Here is a 20,333-nt window from a genome sequence, read left to right as displayed (position 1 = left end):
TCATGTGGCTGCTTCAAATGGAGACATCCCCTCACGGCCCCACTTTGGATATAAAGAAGAAATTAAGTGTTTTAAATCCAGAAAATACATAAAAAGCTTCCTTTTGGTTTCACCTCCACTGGGGTGTTTGCATCCTCCTGTCCTGGTGATTCTCTACACATAAAGCCTCTTTGGTGCTATTAAGAGTTGCTTTAAGAATTGAAATACTTTAGTGGCGCATTTCTTTTGTTGTTGAACAACAAACTAAGCTTTTGGTTTATTTTGGTTCATTCAGTTTATCAGTAAACATGAGGATTATGATGTTGCTGCAATGGGGAATAATTGGGGAAAAAGAAATACAATTACACTTCCTGAATGGAGATACGAGTTTCTATCAATGCTTTTATTTTTTGCTTAGAGAAACAAAAACTACAAGCAATGAGGAAACCAACCTATATAAGGCAATAGTTCCTTCTCCCTCTGTTTCAACTGATGTTTGAAAATTGTTGTCATTCCAGCATAGGTGAAACAACTGTGTTCAGCAGTGCTACTGAGAAGGTAAGGAAGAGATCAGCACAAAGGAGAGATGAATTATTTTCTTCCATGTCTTAGGATAACCAAAATACACATTTTGATTCGAGAATTAAGAAACCCAGAGCAACATTGTAGAAGTTTAAATACAAAACAGTAGTAAATATGCAAAATACAGGTGACAAGCAGAGCGGTGAGGCAAAAGAAATAAGTATAATAGTTGAGTCTTAAAATGTAATTCTTTGTAATTCTTTGCTTCCTCCCCATACCTGTAATGTGTTGTCAGTCTGATCAGGACAGTGATGCAACAGAGATGGTTGAAGTGAATTAGCAAAGCATCAAAAAGGAGATGACAGTGGGAGGCCTGATATCTGCATTAATATGTACTGACCACGCGGTGTTTGAGGAAAATGAGGTTAAAAAAAAAATACAGTTTTCTGATATACAGTACTTTTTCAGAGAGAGAACTTGTGAATGCATCCTCTTTCAGCACAGACTTCTGCACGATTTCAAGCAGTAACACGAAATTACAGTACAGAGTGATCCTTTGGCTAAGTACACGTTACACTTCTTTGTGCAGATATCAGGCATTTCACTGTGTTCCAGGAGAGACTTTTTGCTTTGTACCCTGCCATATTTATTCCAAAGTTTGTTCTGAACCACTGAGATTGAGTTGGTTACACATTTGATTTACCTGTGAGTATCAGCACTTCTTGAAGAATAGACCAAAACTAAAAGAAAAACCCTACATAGGACCAATAGAGTAGAATTATTCAAGTTCAGTGAAATATTACAAAAAAAAAAAAAAAAAAGGCTTCCTTTTTAGGAAATCTCAGCTATGGTAAAAATATCTACTACAGTGCACTGCACTGTAATAAATATTCAACATAAATTAATAATTTACAAGTACCTGAGCAAGTATACAGAGCACCATAGCACAGCACAGCACCAAAGGCAGTAGCTCAGAATTCTCAAAAATAATGCTGTTTTAAACATTAAAAATTCTAAGTATTGTCATAGAAATGAACTCCAGCTGGAGTTGAAAGATAGTGCAAACTTCTGTCTTCACTTTTTAAAAACAAAGGTGTCAGGTTTTCCAGTCACTTCACATCCACAGTGTTGCTGGACCTGGATACCTGTGGTGGATGTTTGGGAACAGGTCTGTCAGAAAGAAAGAAAATCGCAAGTTATTTGGGTGCTCATCAATTTTGTACCTGTTCAAAAATGCTACTTAATGTTGTAGAGTGCCAGTTGGTTTCCAAAACTTGTAGCAGTCAGCTTGAAATGTTATTATTTTCAGAATATCTTACTAGAATGGACAGCCAGGAGTTTGTAATCAAAGTCCCTTCTTGCAGTCCTTTTGCTAGAAATATAGGAAACTATTCTGATTCTATTTTTAATGTTCCTAATTAAGCAGAATTCCTGTAGCTTAAAACACCTTTTTTATCTTCCTTGGAGCTCACTTTATTCAAATGAAATGTGAAGAACATTGAGGAAGAAAACATCACTGACCATGCTTACAGTTATTCCATTTCCTGATTACTTTTTTTCCAACATACTTTATATTTTTTAAGTGTACAATTCGTGTGCTTTCTGAACATTTTGGATATTATATTCAGATGACAGAAATGGGAAATTTGTGAACAGGAAATTGCTTTGGTTGGTGGTTGATCAGCATTCAGTTCTCAGTCGAATTCTGTCAAGGGTCTGAAGAGGACATTTTTTTGGGGGGAGATATTGTATTTATTGGTGAGGTTTTGTTAACATACAGTTGGGTGCTTACAGTCAAACCTTCACAGGTGGTGTAAATTCCCATATTTATGGAAGTCAGAGTAACTGTGCTGCTGCACTCCCAGCGGGAACAACGTGCTTTTGTATGAGCAGATAGGACAGGGTTGCTGTGTAGCTCTGAGCAATAACTACTCGAGACATTTTAGACATGTCTTTGAATGAAGGGCTGTAAATCAAGGCGTTTGTGGGGACTGACCTTGCAGGAGTGACGGGAGGCAGAGCCTTTGTGTGTCCAGGCAGGGCCGTGCAGGAGCTGCGCGCTCTGGTCAGAGGATCCGCCGGGAGAGGCTTCCGAGGAGGGCTGGGCTTGGGGGTGTCCTGTGACAAAACAAGGTCTTGTTAGAACTGGCAGAGCACCCTTAACACAGCAACAACTGAGATAAATTCATAGAACAGTTGGTTTGGGGTGGAAGGGACCTTAAAGATCATCATCATCATCAAGGACACCTTCCACTAGCCCAGGTTGCTCCAAGCCCCGTCCAACCTGGCCTTGGACACTTCCAGGGATGGGGCAGCCACAACTTCTCTGGGCAAACCTGTGCCAGGGCCACCCACCCTCACAGTGCCTCGCCCCCACTGTCCAACATGAAGGTAAATTGAAGATTATTTTGAGGCAGTTGTGACTATACATCTTTAAATGATGTATAAGCCATGACTTATTTTTAATAAGGCGGCACTTATATTTTAACACAAATGTTTATTAATATATTTTAATGATTTTGTTTCTTTTCATTCTTTTTCCTAGAAATACAGGGTGCATCTCTCCTGGCGTCAGTGATTGATTGGTGGTAAAAGAAAACAACGAAGATTAAATATATTCCTTTGTGAAAGCTGTTATATAGAAAGATGGAAATATTAGAAATCACTTTAAAATGGAAACTCAGATGACCACAAAAACAAACTACTCCAGTCTGGTTTGGATTGGTAGCATCTGTGGAATTTTTTTTTTTTTTTTAAGAGATGCTGCTGTGCTTTCATTCTGTGGAATTAAAGGCTTCATTAATAAAGAACAGAAGTCATCTGCTGTCAGATGGCTCTTCTGGGTGGTCCTTGAAGCCCTGCAAACATGGTAACATGTCTATTTGTGGTCTTCATTACGAAGAGCTGGGACGGATTAAGTGGCTCGCTCAGGGCACACGAGAACTCTCCAATATACCCCCAAACTCACTTCAGGTCTTTCTACTATTTGAGCTGCTCCTTTTTCCAAGGAGTTTTATTCTTTATTTTTTAGTTTTCCACAATGATAATTAGTAAAATTAACCAAAAGGAAATAAGCAGAGCTTACAAGCATAATCTAGTTAAAAATCCCCTGCATGACGTAATCAAAACGAGCGATCAGAGCACCAATGGCTCATGAATAAAGTACTTCTCATTATTTGTTTTGAGCATCCCTTTGTTTTCTTACTTTTCGTGGCAAATGTTTGCTGTTTCAAGAAGGAAATGCAGGTTGACTATCCATAGGCATCTTCATAAGGAAGAAAATACGTGAGCTCAATAAATCTCATTTACAGTCATTTCAAATTTGCCACAGACTACATTCTGAATTGCATGTAACTTCCATCTCCTTTTTAACTCTCTGCACAACTGTCACTAGTACTTGAGGGAGTACAGGAGGGTCTTTTATATTCTTTGTGTGCCCCAGGAGAACACAAACTGATACAGCTTTGTATGTTGACAGCTGTGGGAACCGGCTAGAGCCTTTGAAGACCTTGGCTGGCTGTGGTTCCCTGCTCCACCTCTCTCCTTTCTCCAAGCCACATACAGAGCTTCAGCCTCTCAATACAAAGAGTTTAGGGATGGATTTCTCTGGATATCAAGTCTCATATTGAGAACTTGTCATTTTAAATATTGCCACGAAAAACGTAACTCTCATATCGAGCAGCTACAAAGACATGGGGTGCAGGAAATTTCTATTCTTTTCACTGATTTTTAAATAAGCAACTGGAAGAATGTTCTTGTCTGACATGCAGTGGGTGAGAAGGGGGGGTATTCCTCAATCTGTTTAGACAGGAACTTAATTTCTATGTCTAAAGCCAGGCTGAGGTGCCAGAGGAGAGCTATTCCCAGGGGTAACTGTGGCACAAGGAGCAGAAGCTGAGCCCAGCTCAGTTTTACTGGAGAAAAAGTAAAAGCACAAAGCTGTCTTTCCTGCTGTTAGGGATGAGCTGCAAAATAGGTTTTGGTAAGAAGATGATGATGACAGTATCAGAGGCGGCACCTGAATGCTAAGAGGAACAAAACCAAGAGGAAAAGATCAAATCCAAGGCCTGGACTGAACTCGTGGTTAGGATAAACCTGCACCTTCAGTGGTGCTGTGCTGATTTATACTGACTGTGAACTTGGCCTGGAAATAAAGTATATCTATCTGCCTTGCAAGAGCATCTAAAAGAAGAAAAAGCTGTTCATCAGTTTGTTAAATATGAAACTTGGCAACAGCTCATTTGCTAAAGAATTTTTTGGGTTTTACTTGGGGGTTTTGTGGTGTCTTTTAACTATTTTACTTACATCTGAAAGGAAATGTTGGGTCAAAGCAATAATTTAATAATTAATTAATTTCTGTCTCAAGCATTAGAGGGGAAAAGAGTTGTCTCAGAGTCTACTGAGACTGTGGTGCCTCAGCTCTCCACTGCTCCAAGCCCCGAGGGGCACAAGGAAGCAGCTCATGTTTAAATTCACCTCTGGGAAGGGAGAGGCAGGAGGAGGCAGCTGTGGAGCCATGGAAGCTGTGAATGGGTTTGGATGCTCCTCTTCAGCACCATCCTGCAGATCTGAGCATCTGGAGGACGTCATGAATGTAGCAATGATTTCTAAAGTGCTTCCTCTTGATGACCTGGTGGATGTGCTCCCAAGGGAGTGCTGAAGCAATACATTAATTAGTATCTATAGATACTGTCCAAAGCTATTCTTAAGCTAATTTACTTCTTCCAGGATTTGAAGGAGTAAAATGGTTAACCTCAGAATAAAAGATTTTCTCCCCCTGGAGTGTCCCCTCTGATATAAAAAGTAGCTGTTTCTGACAATGTTGAGATTATGGACATAATTTTAAAAGAAGCCATTCTTGTTTGTTCTCTGGGTTGCCTTGGGTTGATCCCCTGTTTGTTTGTCCTACTTCTGTTTCCTGCAGCCACTGAAAATTGTGATCCTCTGCTTGATGGAGTAACTGTCACAATTCATTTGAGCTGCCAAACCTAAAAGCTTTCTGGTAGTTTCAGATCTGTCAGTCTTTGCTAATGATAGTCCTGGAGATGTGCTACCCTCCCTTGCACTTTGTGTGGGATTTGGAGCATCAGACACTTAGGAACATGAGTTGTAGGGGAGCACTGGGCTGCTATGATGTGCAGTGATTCTGGGGCAGGGACAGATGCAGCACCACAATGAGAAATGGCTGCTTTTTCTTGGAAAGCCTTTTCTCCATCTGTATTCTGCTTAGGAAACAGAAAAGCACTTGCCCTTAAAATCTTAACTTTGCTCACTGTGAATTATGCAGGATGTTAAAGAGGTAAGAACGTGAACCACTGGAGCTAAAGACAAGCAAGACAAACCAATAATATTTCAGATTTCCTACAAAACTGATTTTAGAAAGAACCAGTATTTCCCATTCCCCTGAAAAGGGAAATGACTAGCAGGATGGACAAGGGAAGAAGAAAAAGCCTTAATACTTTGAAAGAAATTAATAAACTGGCCACAGTTGTAAAATTTGGTCTGAGTGATTAAATGTCCAGACTTTAAGAAAATTAAAACTAGATACACTTTATGTGCTGTCACAGTATGTAAGCAGGCTGCCATGGAGCTCAGAGTTGCCTCAGAATCACTGAGTGGTTTGGGCTGGGAGGGACCTTAAAGCCCATCTCATTCCACCCCCTGCCAAGGGCAGGGACACCTTCCACCAGCCCAGGTTGCTCCAAGCCCCATCCAACCATGCCTTGAACTCTTCCAGGGATGGGGCAGCCACAGCTTCTCTGGGCAACCTGTCTCACCTCTCTTTGTTTCTCTGTTATTTTTCCAAGCAATTTTTTAAAGCACTTCAGCACCGAGTCTCACAGCCAAATCCTCCCATCAATCACTGGGAAAGTGTCTCAGAGCAGCTCACAGGAGATAGCCTGGTGTTAACAACATTCATTTCATTTTAACCTTGTACCATATCCAGAATAGCACGATGTCTACAAAGCAGAAATTGCTGGGTGCCTGGTTCCTTTGCTAAGAAACAATCAAATGTGACCAAAAGAGAGCAGCCATTGACGAGAAAAGGGACTATTTAATGTAGACAACAGCACAGGCAACTTCATCTCCCCTGATTATCGCCCTGAGATACATCTTATTAAAAAAAGACAAAAAAAAAACCAAAACAAAACCAACAAAAGTTTGCTACCTCTATTTAAACACTGCAATGAAAGGTATGTCTGCATGAAATAGTGTGGGTAATTACCAGCCTGCTCTTCAGATCTGTGCTCTGGGAAAACAGAATGCAGTTCATGCACCCCTTGGCAGAGCAGAAGCACATCAAGCTAATGCACCTTTTTGCTCTTGCACATCACATCTGCAACTTGCCTTCCTAAGCTCTATCAGCTGTGTTTGGCACCTTGCTAACAAACTGCACTGTTTCCCCTCTGGTTGGGCAGCTGGTGAGGTGAGCCTGCATTTCCCTGTCACATGGAAATTGCTGGCATTGTTGTGTCTTCTGAGTGGCGAAAGGAGAGCTCAGGATCCTAAATTTTGGGCCCACAAACTCAGCTGCCATAAAGCAACACAACCACACACCTCATTTCTAAACTCATCCAAAAGATAAAGGAAATATTGGGGGAAAAGGGCAACATGAAAGACGAGGAAACACTTCCCTTCTCCTCACCACATGCAGTAAATATTAAACAGAAGAAAATCAGTGCTTACCTGAGAGATCCTCAGTGAAGGGTTGGCTGGCAAGGGTCTTTCAGGCCCAGCTTGGTGGCCTGGCAGCTGGGGAAGGGGTGGCAGGACTCGCTGGGGTGTTTTCAGCGGTGGCAAATCGTGTGTCTTCACAGGGTTACTGATGTCGATGATCTGGTAGGGCAGGGGCCGTCTGGGGCCATCTCTCTGTGGAAAAACATCCAAACAAAAGCTGTAAACTTCAAGAGCTGACACGGAATCGTGGAACGGTTTGGGTTGGAAGGGACCTTAAAAGCTCATCTCATTCCACCCCCTGCCATGGGCTGGGACATCTTCCACCAGACCAGGTTGCTCCAGGCTCCACCCAGCCTGGCCTATTGTTGCTTTAACATCCATTTTACTCCCCAGCTTTTCTCTTCTATTCTGTTTTTATCTATCTTTAATATCTCTTCAATCAGAGAAGCAATTCACAGCTTCCAGTTCAACCACTAACCCTCCCCCATCCGGACGTTCTGGTGTAACAACTGGACATAAAAATATTTCTTTGCTGCTCTTGACACTGGTCTTAAACTTGGAAGCCATAATTTTGAAGCCTACATCTTCTCCCATTTTAATTACTGTTAGCTCTACGTGATATTAAGTCCATGCAATAATTTTATTATATTAAATTCTTAAACGAGAAACAAAATACATATTATGAGTTCTCTGCCCCGCCCCCTTGCCCCTCCCACCCCCAGCTGTTTTTTAAAACTATTTAGGGACTCACTTTTGGTATGGTTGTGTTTTGTGGCTTCATGATGAGATTTTTACTAGCAGCTGTGGTATGTACATGATTAGGCTCAGATGAACTGGAAGGTCTTGCTGGACTCACAGACCTGCAGTACAAGCATTTATTTGTTGAACCCAACATTCTGCTTTATAACAACTATATTTTTTTTTTAAACAGCAGCCTCTTCTCAGAATGAGATTTTGCAAGGGCTTTCTGACTTGTTATAGTAAACAAGGACGGTAAAAATTGTCTAGTGCTCCTGCAAGAATGAAAATAAATATTGATTTTTTGGAAAGCAGTAGTCTGTTAAATTAGCTTCTGCAATCTGTGGAAATGCAGCTTTGTAACACCCACGAGACTATTCTAATGAATCTAACATTTAAACAGTAATGACCTCAAATATAAAAGTTTCAGCTCATTCCAGTGAGTTTAGATAAAAGGCCACACAATGTAATGAAACTATTTCGAGCACATGAAAATAAAGGCAATACTTCCATCACTGCTTAATGTTTTATCCCAAAAGGAAAGGGATATATTCAAACCAATACCTACATTATTTACTGGCTATCAATGAAATTACACTAACCCAGGGAAAACACTGCTGTTAATCCTTTTTAAATGTTTTTGTCAAGGCTGGCTCTCTCTAACACATTCACACTGCTGTGTTTACTGGTTCTTTTCCCTGAGATCTATTAAAGTGTAATTAAGGAAAATGATCATACCTTAATTTCTCTATTGTTGTCTTCTTACTTGTAAACAACCATCTCATGAAAGTCTTCCTTTTCAGGTACATGATTGATCCAGCAAAGATAAGGCACAGGATGGTTATCAACACTCCTATGGTCAAACTCTTATTATCTGCAACAAAACACACGGAAAAGAACTTCTTTCAAGATCCATCTTTACCAAAATCTGTTGTGGATGTGGAGCAGGACAGCCCTGTATGGCATGGCCTGGCTTTCTTTCTCAACCCAGCAAGGCAGGTGGGGTGAATAAACTGTAAATTAAGGACTAATCAGCTCATTTCTTCTAGTCTGATGCTTGAATTGTGTGGCCTGTTTGAAAGTTGTTTCTTTAACATTGGGGAAATAATGGGTTGAAATATGACTTTGTAGGTCCCTTCCAACTATTTTTCCTTTTTCTCTTCTCTTTTCATTAATACCTCCATGTATTCTCTCTGCACCCATGTTCAGGTCCTGACACCCACAGGGTGACTGTGGATATGCAATTCCAACTGGAATTTTCTTCCTGCTGCCGAGGGGGGAGGGGGACAGAGCCTGAGAGGGAGGGAAAAAGGATCAGAAACGCGGAGACCAGGGTTTGGTAACGTTCAGGCTTCCACGTATTTTGCCCCTCAGACATAAGCAGTGACCCACCTCCTCGATAAAGAGATTTGAGGGGTTTCATTGTGCTTTAACACCAGGCCAACAGTCTGAAATCTGCACTGCTGGGGCTCAGCCCAGGTGCTGTGGAGTCAAACCTGGAGGCGAGCGAGGAGCTGAGGGTTTCCTTCGGCTCTCAGAGGGACGCTCTGCCCAGTGAGGAGCTGCAGCCTGCTGGACTTGTCCCAGTTTGCAGAGGGCTTCAAGCTGCCTTAAGTACCTTGCTGGGACCTAAATGAGGCCCAACAGTGAGATGAACCCTGCCTGGATGGCTTGCAGCTGGAAGGAAGCCTCGCTTGGAGGAGAGGTGAGCGGCAGCTCTGATGTGATACGATCACTGCCTGGAGGAGAGGATGTTGTGATTCTTCAGGACTGCTGACCTACAAAAATGCACACTCCCACAGTAGGGGAAACTTCTTTAATCTTTGCTCTGGTAACCTATCATCACTGGCTCTGGCTTATCCCAACTGATTCCCAGCCAGCTGGCTCCCATCCACTGGCTTGAGCTCACTGGGATGCTGATGAACAGTCAGCACTGACTGAGCAAAGATGTGGGGCTCTATGGGGACCTTCCAGCACTGCAGAATTATGGAACCTTTAAGGGTGGAAAAGACCTCTAATATCATCAAATCCAATCGTCTAATGATAAAAATAATAAATCCCGGATAATAAACACCTCACTAAGCTAAGAGGATGTAATTTAAATTAATTCCCTTCTCTACCTCAGAATTAAATATTTAAGGCTTCTCTGTAAGAAAAATACAGTGTCAAACGCATTGGTTTATTGTAAGTCAGCTGGGTAAAATCCAAGTGCCAACTGCAGAAAATTCCTCTGGAAATTTCCATATTTCTTTATTCACTGTATTATTAAAAGTAGCACTCTCTTAGGAGAAAAAATGGTGAAAGTAAAACACTATATTAAACTAACGTTAAATAATTTTCTGCAGAACTGAAGTGCTGGCTTCCAAAACACAAAATTCAAGAATTATCAGAGCACAAAATGTAAGAAGTATCAAAGATAGATATTTGTCTTTTCCAGTGACTTAGTTTTCAGGTAAGCTGAAAAAGGACTATAATGCTTTAAAGAATACCTTAAAAGGAAACATTTAACACAAATAATGACATTTATTCAGTGCCTGACCATGGCTTCTTTGCTATCATTAAAAAAAATTGTTTCAATAGTGAAATCATAATGTGAAGCTTTGTCATGGAAATGACCACGGTGTCATAAATCCAGTATTACAACTCGCTGCAGCATCTGGTGTGTTGAGAAGAGCGTCCATTTTGGTTTAGAATAGTATTATTCACGTGAAAACAGACATTATTTTCCATCAAGTTTTAGTTTATATAGGTATATGTGAGTAGATTGCTTGTCCTGTCACGTAGGCAGTCACAAATCAGAAACATCCCTGTGGGAATCACCGAAGTTACAGCACTCTGGGGAAAAACTGGCATGTGATTATCAAATCCCATAAACTTAGCAATGTGTAGAAATAATTCTTCCTGAGCTTGGCCAAAGAGAAGTAAGATACCATAACCAGTGTTCTGCAGACCCAACAAGGGGAAATTGAGATACAAATCACAGAAAAGAATAATTTTGCATTTATAATCTTTGCAATACCCACTCTTGATTAGGAGCATAACCATGTGTGTACAGTAAGGAATTTCCATCCTGATACACTCAGTGGTGAACACCAGAGCTTGGCATGTCTCAAGGTGAATCGAGAAGCACTGCATTGCTCATCTACCATGGCAACAGGATCAGCTCGAGTGTGGGAGTCAGCTCCTCGTCCTCAGCTTCAATCAATACCACTTCCTACCTACTGCAGCCAGCCACTAAACTTGACCACGTATCTTGAAAAAAAATAAATAAATAAAAAGAAATGCAAAGAAAAGAACCCTCCAGGACTATTCTGCCTTTAGTTATGCAAGCAAATTGATGCTCTCAGCCTGCCTTGGCTTTGCTTCCTAAATTCCCGAGCTGGTGCCAAAGCATTTGGATGAAGCCATTTGATTTACTGACTTATTTCCCCAATCTTGCAGGTTCGTTGCTTTCAAGATGACACTTTGCATTTCCACTCTTTGTCCTGGAAGCAACAGGTAAAAACCTGGGTGAGCACTGACCTGCCTGTCTAATGGGTCCACTGTCCACGCTGCCACCAAAGCCTGGCCTGTCACAGAACGGGGGGGCCCAGTCGGCCTCGCAGTGACAGTTCTTCTTGTTGTTGCAGACCTGCAAAACGAGACAAATGGCTGAACGTCACAAGGATCACCCTTAACCTCTGAGAGCAGCTCTGGCTGGTAAGGGCTTCTAATCAAGACAGTGACAGGAATAAAACTCACAGAAGGAAAGATCTGGGCTGGTATCTGGCTGTTGGCACGACTAAGGTGGGATGGAGCAGCTCAGCACGGAGCAACAGGGATCCTAAACAAGGTTATTTGTTTGGCAGGTAATCGTTGCAGTTGCCCCAGCTGACAACATCAATAATATCAGGATAATCAGACACCTCTGAAGTCTTATTCTTTCTTTGCTTCCAGCAGCATTATCTGCCTTCTAACATGTGTTCCTTCTGCCTTCACAGGAGCAGGAGTCTCCCCATGGTGCTGAGGCTGTAAAGCTGTGTCAGCCCACTCCTGTGCTATCCTGGGGCTTGCAACCAGCCTGTGTACTGATTTTTCTACTGCTCCAAGATGAACCAGTTGTGAAACTGGGATCAGAGCCGAGGAAACCCTCAGGGAGCTTTGATATCACACCTGCACTGCCTCTAAAGACACCATCCTCCCTCTTCTGGTGGTTTTAATCTGAGTTAAGAAACAGTTTGCAAGGCCTGATCTATCAAACGCCCCCTGCAGAATAAGAGAGCTCCAAAGGACTGGAGCCCATCACTAACATCAGCCTGTTCCTGCTGCATGGAGCAGATGGAGCCAGCAGAGCCATGGATTTTTCCTCAGGAGGTCCCACAGTCCAAATGCTTCTTATTCCCTTTTGCTACCACCCAAGGAGTGGCTGTGTGGTTAACACAGAGGGTAAAGTTCTGTGCTGAATCGACAGAACACATAGAATCATGGAATTGTTCAGGTTGGAAAAGCCCTCTAAGGTCAAAGAGTCCAACCATTAACCACTAACCCACGTCCCTAAGTGCCACATCTACACAGCTTTAAAATCTCTCCAGGGATAGGGACTCCAACACTGCCCTGGGCAGCTGTGCCAGGGCTGGACAACCCTTTTGGTGAAGAAATTTTCCTCAATATCCAATCTAAACCTCACTGGCACAGCTTCGGGTTGTTTCCTCTTGTCCTGTCCCTGTTCCCTGGGAGCAGAGCCCGACCCTCCCAGGGCTCCCCCCTCCTGTCAGGGATTGCAGAGCCAGAAGGTCCCCCCTGAGCCTCCTTTTCTCCAGGCTGAGCCCCCCCAGCTCCCTCAGCTGCTCCTGCTGCTCCAGACCCTTCCCCAGCTCTGCTCCCATCTCTGGACACGCTCCAGCCCCTCATTGTCCTTCTTGCAGTGAGGGGCCTAAAACTGAACACTGAGATGTCACAGTCACATGAAGATGCTCAACTTCATTTTAAAATGAAGTTTTTTGGCTTAAGGCTCATTCTTAATATGGCCCTTAATTCTGTGCTAACCCTGATCATCACTGAGCTACCACCACCACGGAGAACCCAAAGCACAGATTCATAAGTGGGTTTCTCAGTAAGACAAAAATCAGTTCACAGGAGTTTGGGTTGTTCTGAATATGCATTTTTCTGGCCAGGTCAGCTGGCAGGCTCTCAGAAACACAGTCCTGGCTGTGTCTGCAGAGTAATAAAATATCATTCACAGAGCCCAGACTGGCTGTGGTCATGTCAAATTAAAAAATAAGAGATTTACTTTTCAAAGACAAGAAGATAATTAAAATTATACTTTGTTAAGCTTTTTATTTTCCTTTTTTTTCTTTTTTTTTCTTTTTTCTTTTTTTAATCAAAGCTCTGGGAGTTCTCATTTAAAATTCCACAGGGTCATTTTTTGCCACTCAGCAGGCACCAGAGGTTCTCCACTGTAGAGATTTGAAGATGCCAATCCAAGCTGCTGCTCATTTGAGCTCAATGATAACAGGCAGCACCATCAACACTGTTCAGTTTGTCGACTTCAGAGGGATAAAACAAGTTAAAGCAAATTCAAAGCCTTTCTCAGGAGAGGACAGTGAATTTCTATGACTCTTCTATGGCTCTTCCAGTGTGGTTGCCACAGCTTTTCACAGAAACAAACAGCTCATCAGCAAATCAAGGTTAATAAGGCATAGCTTGACATAATTAACATTATCATAATATAAATTGGGTTTCAAAACACTGATATTAAATGATATCATCAGATTTTTCATCCTGCACCACTTTCATGCCATGAAACTCATCAATATGGTTGCCCTTTATTTTAATACTTTTGGAAATGCTTTTTCATTTGCCTCTCAATTCAGATGCTTCAAATGCTCAATTAAAAAATTTTAATTTCTCTATATCTACGGAGAAACTGATTTTTTTAAGTATTAATGGGAATTCTTCATGATGAAAGGTTAGACTTAAAATTGCTTTGAAAATGACAAAATCCCTTTGTATCACAGACTGTTAACTAAGGGCAAGATAATTGCTGCCTGATAAATATTTCCTGGTCAAATAAAAATAATGTCAGATAAGGGACAGTAGAACCAGAAGTACATAATAAAAAATTATTGCCCTAACTTTGACTTATCTATTACAAACAACGATAGATCCCAAAGCTACAACACAAAGTGATTTCTTGTCCAATGGTTATGGACTGACTGTAAAAACAGTGTTTTTATGGTGCTTACTCCACGTCCATGGCACTTTGTTGCACATTTGTGGACCCCAAAAACACTCGTGTTCTGGCACCGGCGATTGAGGCAAATCTGCAAAAAAAAGGGAAAGGAGTTTTAACAGGGCTGGGGCTCCCAAGGCTTCATGTCCCTCTCTGCCCACCCTTCAGGGCTTCTTTAGCAGTCAAAGATTTCCCAATACATTGACACAAAGAGAAGGACACCAAGATTAGGTGTCTTCCTCTTCCTCTTCTCAGCCCTTTTCGTGTCTTTTAAATCCAAATCTGGGCAAGTTGAATTCTGCTCTCAGCGTCATCCTGGCCAAGCCTGACTTTCCCACACAGTTCCTGTGTGGTTGGTATGCTGAGCCTGTGTAAGCAAAGCCTCACAGCTTCACTGGAGTGGAACCAGTGCTGAACCCCCGGGGTTTGGGAGGTTTTAAAGCCAATTTAAAAACCAGTGATTTGCATGTTTGCAGGACCAGGAATGCACTGAGCAGGATCCTTCCAGGTACCTGATCTGTCTGAATTCGTGTCTTCACAGCAGCAGATAATTCCTCAAGGAGAGGTTCAGGTCTCCTCATGGTGTAAATTATCATAGTTCTGTTTACAGCAAAATATTTTTCATGCTAGTACAGAACCTGGACCCAGGGCAGCCTGAATATTTAAGTGAGTTCACTGACATATATGTGGCCTCATCATTGTTCTTCAGCAAAACTGAGACCTTTCAAAAAGTTTTTCCAAGTTAAGCAATTTTTTTTTGGTTGGCAAATATGAGCTAACCGTTTAATGACTTAATGGAAATGGAAGCAAACAAATAGAATATGCAAAGTAAAGTAAAGAAATAAACAAATAGCATATGCAAAGGAATAAAACTCAAATTTTTTTTTGTTTTCCAGACATTACAGGTAAACTTTACTCTGCCAGTAGACCTGAAAATTGAGGTGCAGCAAGATGAGCGCCACCTAAGAATGCCATCAACAACCAAACAGCTGATGAGGATGTTAGTTGTGAGAAGTTATCCTAATCAAAACTGGAAAAGGAAGATATTAGGACTTGAATAACTGTTCCTGTCCTCTGTCAACAACAACAAAAAGTCAAACTCCCCTCACTGCACGATTTTGCTACTGTTTTACTGCAGTGCAGTTCAGTAGTACTAGAAGTCAGTCACAATAATTAGCATTAAGCAGGGAATAGTGTCGAAGGAGGCGACAGGGATGCTTAATCAGGGCACTTATCCCCTGGGGAGAAGGAAAAATGGAAAGGAAATTAGAGTGAATTGGCATCAACATGCACGCACGGAGAGAATATGGTCTGATTACAGCAGCATTCACAATTCAAACATTCACAGTGCAGCAGCTCACAGAATTCTGATCACATTAAAATGGCTGCGTTTCAAATTGTGGCTCCCCGGCTTAGAAAACCCAAGAATATTTAAATTCATATTCTTAATCCATAATACAAATGCACTAATGTCCTCAAAGTAAAACATACAATTTCATAAGTATTAGCCTGTGTCTTCTGTAGTGTGTATGTGTATGATTAGATAGATTAGAAAGATTAAATACTCATTATCAAAACATAATGGGGTGCTTTCCCAGCACTGAATTTTCTTCGAAAAGGCATTTTTGTAACAGATTGACTTAGAAACATTGTAAGGGTTATTTTCTGTTACAGAACTCTAGTTTCACAAGGGATGTATTTCAAACCTGTTCCCAGTGCAGGGTGCTAATCCAAAGTAATTCAAAAGCATTCAGAAATTCAGAGGCTTACTTGAATTTGCCACAAATTATCAAAGCACTTGTTTTTTTTTAAATTTTTTTGCAAGCAATCCACTGAGGGTATGGAAACCTCTTTTGTTCCAACAGCTCTTGGACTTCTTTCCATTCCTCCCCCGCTGTAAACTCATGGCTGCCTCCCATCTTTCTCAGTTCCTTTTCTCACAAAAGCAAAACTCAGACAGCCACATGAAATTTGGGCTACATTCACAGTGGATAATTCATAAAGTTTGCAAAAAAAGATTGCAAAAATCACTTTTGGTGCCTGAGCATCAATGGCTTTATATTGTCCTAAGACAGATATTTTTTTCCTGCATTAAAATAAAAGTAATGGGGAGCATAATCAGCAAATAAAATATACTTTGAAACCTAAAGTGAAGTTAATGACAACTTTGCAATGCCAGAGACCCTGGGAAGGTGAATACATTGAACTCAGAAATTCATCAGCAAGCCTGTAATGTACTTTGCAGAAAACCTCAAGTCTATATGGACAGATGCTTGGGAATGTCCTCAGACAGAGTCACAGAATGGTTTGAGTTGGAAGAGACCTTGAAAATCATCTAATTCCAACCCTCCTGCCATGGGCAGGGACATTTCCTACTAGACCAGGTTGCTGAGGTTGCTCAGATTTGCATCTGCAAATCTATAATCCAAAACAGCATCCAAATGAAGAGATTAAGAATCTGACTCAGTCTGAGTTTGAGAAACAATTATTTCTGGGGGGTGGGGGGGTGGGGGGGGGAAATCCCAAAGGAAAAAGAAGCCAGTTTAGTACAAAATACTTGGCAGCATGAGGGAGTGTTTCATAATCTTACTTTTCCATCTTCACACTTGGTTCCTGCCAGCACAAGACCGGGATCAGGCATGTCATCACCCAAATACACGTGGGTACCACGACACAGGATCTTGCCACCTTTCTGCAGGGGGATGTTGGTTTCTATGGAAACAGCGTTGGTGCCTATCACGGGTCGGTTTGCTCCTCCCTGACACTGGATTTTTCCACATTTGGCATCCCTGATGGGAATTACAACAAAACCAAAGGTCAGGTAAATAATTTCCAATGTTACAAGCCCTCTCCCAGCCCCACCTGTCCCTGTGGTTGGAGGGAGAGGCCCTACCTGGGTTCACATTTAGCAAAGGAGCTCTTGGAGTCTTTCCCGCAGTTGCCGTAAGGATCCCCGGCAGAATTGACTCTCTCGAAGCAGATCCCAGGAGCAGGTTTCGCACCTGAAACAAAACCTAATCAGAACTTTCATCTCATACAAGGTGTTCTTAATAATTTCCTTTGAGCTCCGCTGATGCTTTAGGGGAAGGGGGGATGTGAGCTGCATGCTGATGAAGCCCAGCAGAACAGTTGTGCCGGATCAGCATGCTAATGGAAGAGCCTGGATGTGTGGGATTTTCACTGTTATTTGTCTCTCTCGGCAGTGCTGAGAGCAACACACAAAGCAGAACTCTTTCAGGATTTCTCAGGATGATATCCCTCTTGTGAACCCTCCCAGGACACAAAAACTTTTAGCAGATGCCAACTCTTGCTTGGTGAGGACAGACAAGGGCCAGGTGGTGGGTTAACTCCCTTCTTTTTATAGGAGTCCATACGGTTCTGGTGAAACCCCAAAGAAAATTCTTTTCAAGAAAGGCCTGTTTAAGTGCAGTTCAGAACAAGAAAACCAGAAAAAAAATCCAGTTGTAATCTAAAGTGCTGTGTGCCTGTAAAGATCTGGTGACATGAGAAAGGGAAATACTCTGCTGTTAACTGAGGGTAATGGACTGGGGAGGAGAAGGGAATCCATCCCCACCTTAATCCTCAGGACATCCACTTCTAAGAGGAAAGACTGACTTGAAAGAAGGGCCATATCTACCATGGTGGTACAAGTAGGAATCTGGGAAGACAGGCAGCATCTGGTTCTTATCTACTGTGGCCTTTAATGATGGAGACATATCCTAATGGCAAAGGAACTTCCCCGGTGGGAGTAGGACTGGAAATGTCTGTGCAGGCAGATTACTCACCCCTACATTTTAGAAGTGAAAGGTTACTAATAGAACATCTCTTCTAATGTTTTATACAGACAATGTGCTGACTCTTTGTCCCCCAGATTATGAGCAACTATGGAGTATCTTGCAGGGGAAGATGGATGCCCTCATCCGGAATGTCAAAGAGGTGGAGGATCCGCTCCCCTGCTGCAACAATTAATTAGTCCATGCATGAGTATTTAATCCCTTTGTTCTGCTCTGAAGTGTGGCTTTTATTTCCAGCCAATAATTGCTGCTCCTTGCAAGATTAAGAGGCCCTTTTTTGGGGGGCTCTTTACTACTCCATATTTTCTTTCCATGAAGACAATTAACAGCACAATCAGGTCATTCCCAACATTCCAACTGCTCCAACAGGGAGACTGGCTTGGAGGAGAGGAGGTGTTGAGGAGATACACTGGCTAAAACTCTGAGCAGAGAGCTGCTAGCTGCATTTTTGTACTTCTGATAGATCAACCACACTAAAACAAAAAAGAACTTGGCAGCAGATGATGTGATGGCCTAAAGGCTGAGAATACACCCTTTCCACAGTGTTCCTGATCTTTAACAGAGACAGAACATCTGGTAGAATGTTACTTTTTGTCAAATGTTTTGAGCCACTTCCAAGTGTGTATGCCTCTAACTGTGGGTAAAACACAGCATTTCTTTAGGTCATCCTGAAGATTTCAATAGAAAGCCTAAAAAACCCCCTAACTAGTTATTTTTTAAAGGAAAAAAAAAAAAAAGAGGTCAGATTCCTGGAGAAGAAAATACATATATGATTGTAAAACTTACAGTCAGTGTGGATCTTTTTTACTAATAACTCAGAGATTAAAACTTCAATTAATTATCTGCATTTCACAGTCAGAAGCTTGACTAATACTACATACTGCTGAACAGCAATTTAATGCTATTAAGAACAAAATACTAAAAGTTGGAGAGGCTTAAGATGGCAGCCTCTTTTTTACATACTAAAAGTGGAAAACTCTGAAAGAAAGGCACAGAAGGAACAGAATGTGAGCTGTTGGTTCCCTGGAGAGAAGGACAAGAGCCTGAAATTCTTTGCAAGATTACGATCAAGCTTGCTGAGTTCAGAATATTTTTTTCAAATCTGGAACTATTAAAAGGGACTCACACAGGATTCTTTCAATTCTTTTCACTAAACTACAAGCAATAATCAAAAAATCAACAAAAGCATCCAGACAAGGCACTGTGCAAAAAGACAAAAGTCAAATTTCCATTTCCAGCATGTAGCTTCCTCCTCATCTTTCCAGGGCGGGCACATCAACTATTCAGCTTGAGACAAACATTAACATGTGCATATGCTATGTTAGCTTTGGGAGGGAAGGGAAGGGAAAAAAAACATGCTGTGAGCAAGAGGCCAAGTAAAACTGCCTTTACTAAAACTGGAAAATCAAAATGAAATGAAAAATTGAAATGAATGCTCACGTCCCGTGCTTTGACTGCAAGGGGCATAAAGGCTTATTTTAAAAATGGTGTTAAAAGGAGAAAGGGTTCACTGAAATACTGGGAGAGTTTCAGGTATTTATCTTCCTCTTTCACCTGGTTAAACTTTTTTGCATGGTTGATTTTTTTTTTTTTTTTTTAATGTAGAAGTCAAGTGTTCTACAGATGATGAAGAGCAGCCTGCAGGAATAGAAACACATCTGCAGAGTCCTTGCAGGGCTCAGACAGCGAGGTTTAACTCCAACCAGTAACACTTGACAAGAAAAAAGATCTCATGGAGCACAGAAAAACTCTCCCCTGCCAGGCTCAGAGCAGTGTGTGTGTGAAAACACCTGGTACCCAACCATCAGCTGTGGCTTGGAAACCAAAATCCAGCCTCGATTTTTGTCTGGTTTCAAACCAACACCCGCTGGTGCTTGGGATTCAGATGGCTGTTCCCTCTCCTGGCTGGCTTCTCACAATATTTGGACTTTTTATAGATGAAAACATATCAGAGCGTAAGATGCTGAACAGATGGAGCTACCAAGTTAAAAGGAGGTTTTCAGAGGGTGCTTGAGGAAGGGAATTGTCACGTTGTGTTTCTGGAGGAAACTCATTTATCACGATTGCACCACAGAAGCTGAAGCAGAAAGCCCTGTCTCTCTCCATTTTGCTGCCTCTGCAGGCGGAGGCAGAACGATTTGTGAAAGATTTCCAGTGGTTATTAGGTGCTTTGAGCTGGATGAGCAGAGTTTATTTCACTCTGCTACCGGTAATTATGGTATCATGACCCCGTAATTAAGGTCCTGTCAGCCTTTCCACGCCAAGCCTTATTCGAGGGATTAAATCAGCCATTTGAAGCTGCAGAAGGTCAAAGCTCAGCGCTGCAGTTGTCGGACTGGGGACTGTTTTTTTCTCCAAATGTGTATATTGATGAGGCCACTTCTTTCCCTACGGACTTGCAAAGGCAAAAA

The 20,333-nt window shown here is 41.8% G+C and overlaps 1 protein-coding gene across 1 annotated transcript in view; it reads right to left on the bottom strand.

Moving 5' to 3' along the window:
* Positions 1 to 420: 420 nt before the first annotated feature.
* Positions 421 to 20,333, bottom strand: part of ADAM12 (ADAM metallopeptidase domain 12) — a 165,163-nt gene continuing 145,250 nt past the window's right edge. Inside the window, exons 14-22 of the mRNA XM_027903075.1 lie at positions 17,022 to 17,130; positions 16,719 to 16,917; positions 14,142 to 14,219; positions 11,440 to 11,548; positions 8,656 to 8,791; positions 7,931 to 8,039; positions 7,189 to 7,371; positions 2,498 to 2,619; positions 421 to 1,671 (exon numbers count right to left, since the gene is read on the bottom strand). Of these exons, the coding sequence (XP_027758876.1) occupies positions 1,611 to 1,671; positions 2,498 to 2,619; positions 7,189 to 7,371; positions 7,931 to 8,039; positions 8,656 to 8,791; positions 11,440 to 11,548; positions 14,142 to 14,219; positions 16,719 to 16,917; positions 17,022 to 17,130 (1,106 nt within the window). The 3' untranslated portion in view covers positions 421 to 1,610. The remainder of the gene's footprint in view (positions 1,672 to 2,497; positions 2,620 to 7,188; positions 7,372 to 7,930; positions 8,040 to 8,655; positions 8,792 to 11,439; positions 11,549 to 14,141; positions 14,220 to 16,718; positions 16,918 to 17,021; positions 17,131 to 20,333) is intronic.

This window comes from Empidonax traillii, unplaced genomic scaffold, assembly GCF_003031625.1.
Source record: "Empidonax traillii isolate 1590-97213 ecotype Southwest subspecies unplaced genomic scaffold, ASM303162v1 scaffold929:size235512, whole genome shotgun sequence".
In the NCBI taxonomy this organism is placed as follows: Eukaryota; Metazoa; Chordata; class Aves; order Passeriformes; family Tyrannidae; genus Empidonax; species Empidonax traillii.
Note: the sequence above shows the minus strand (reverse complement) of the source record. Positions and strands in the feature narration are given on the sequence as shown.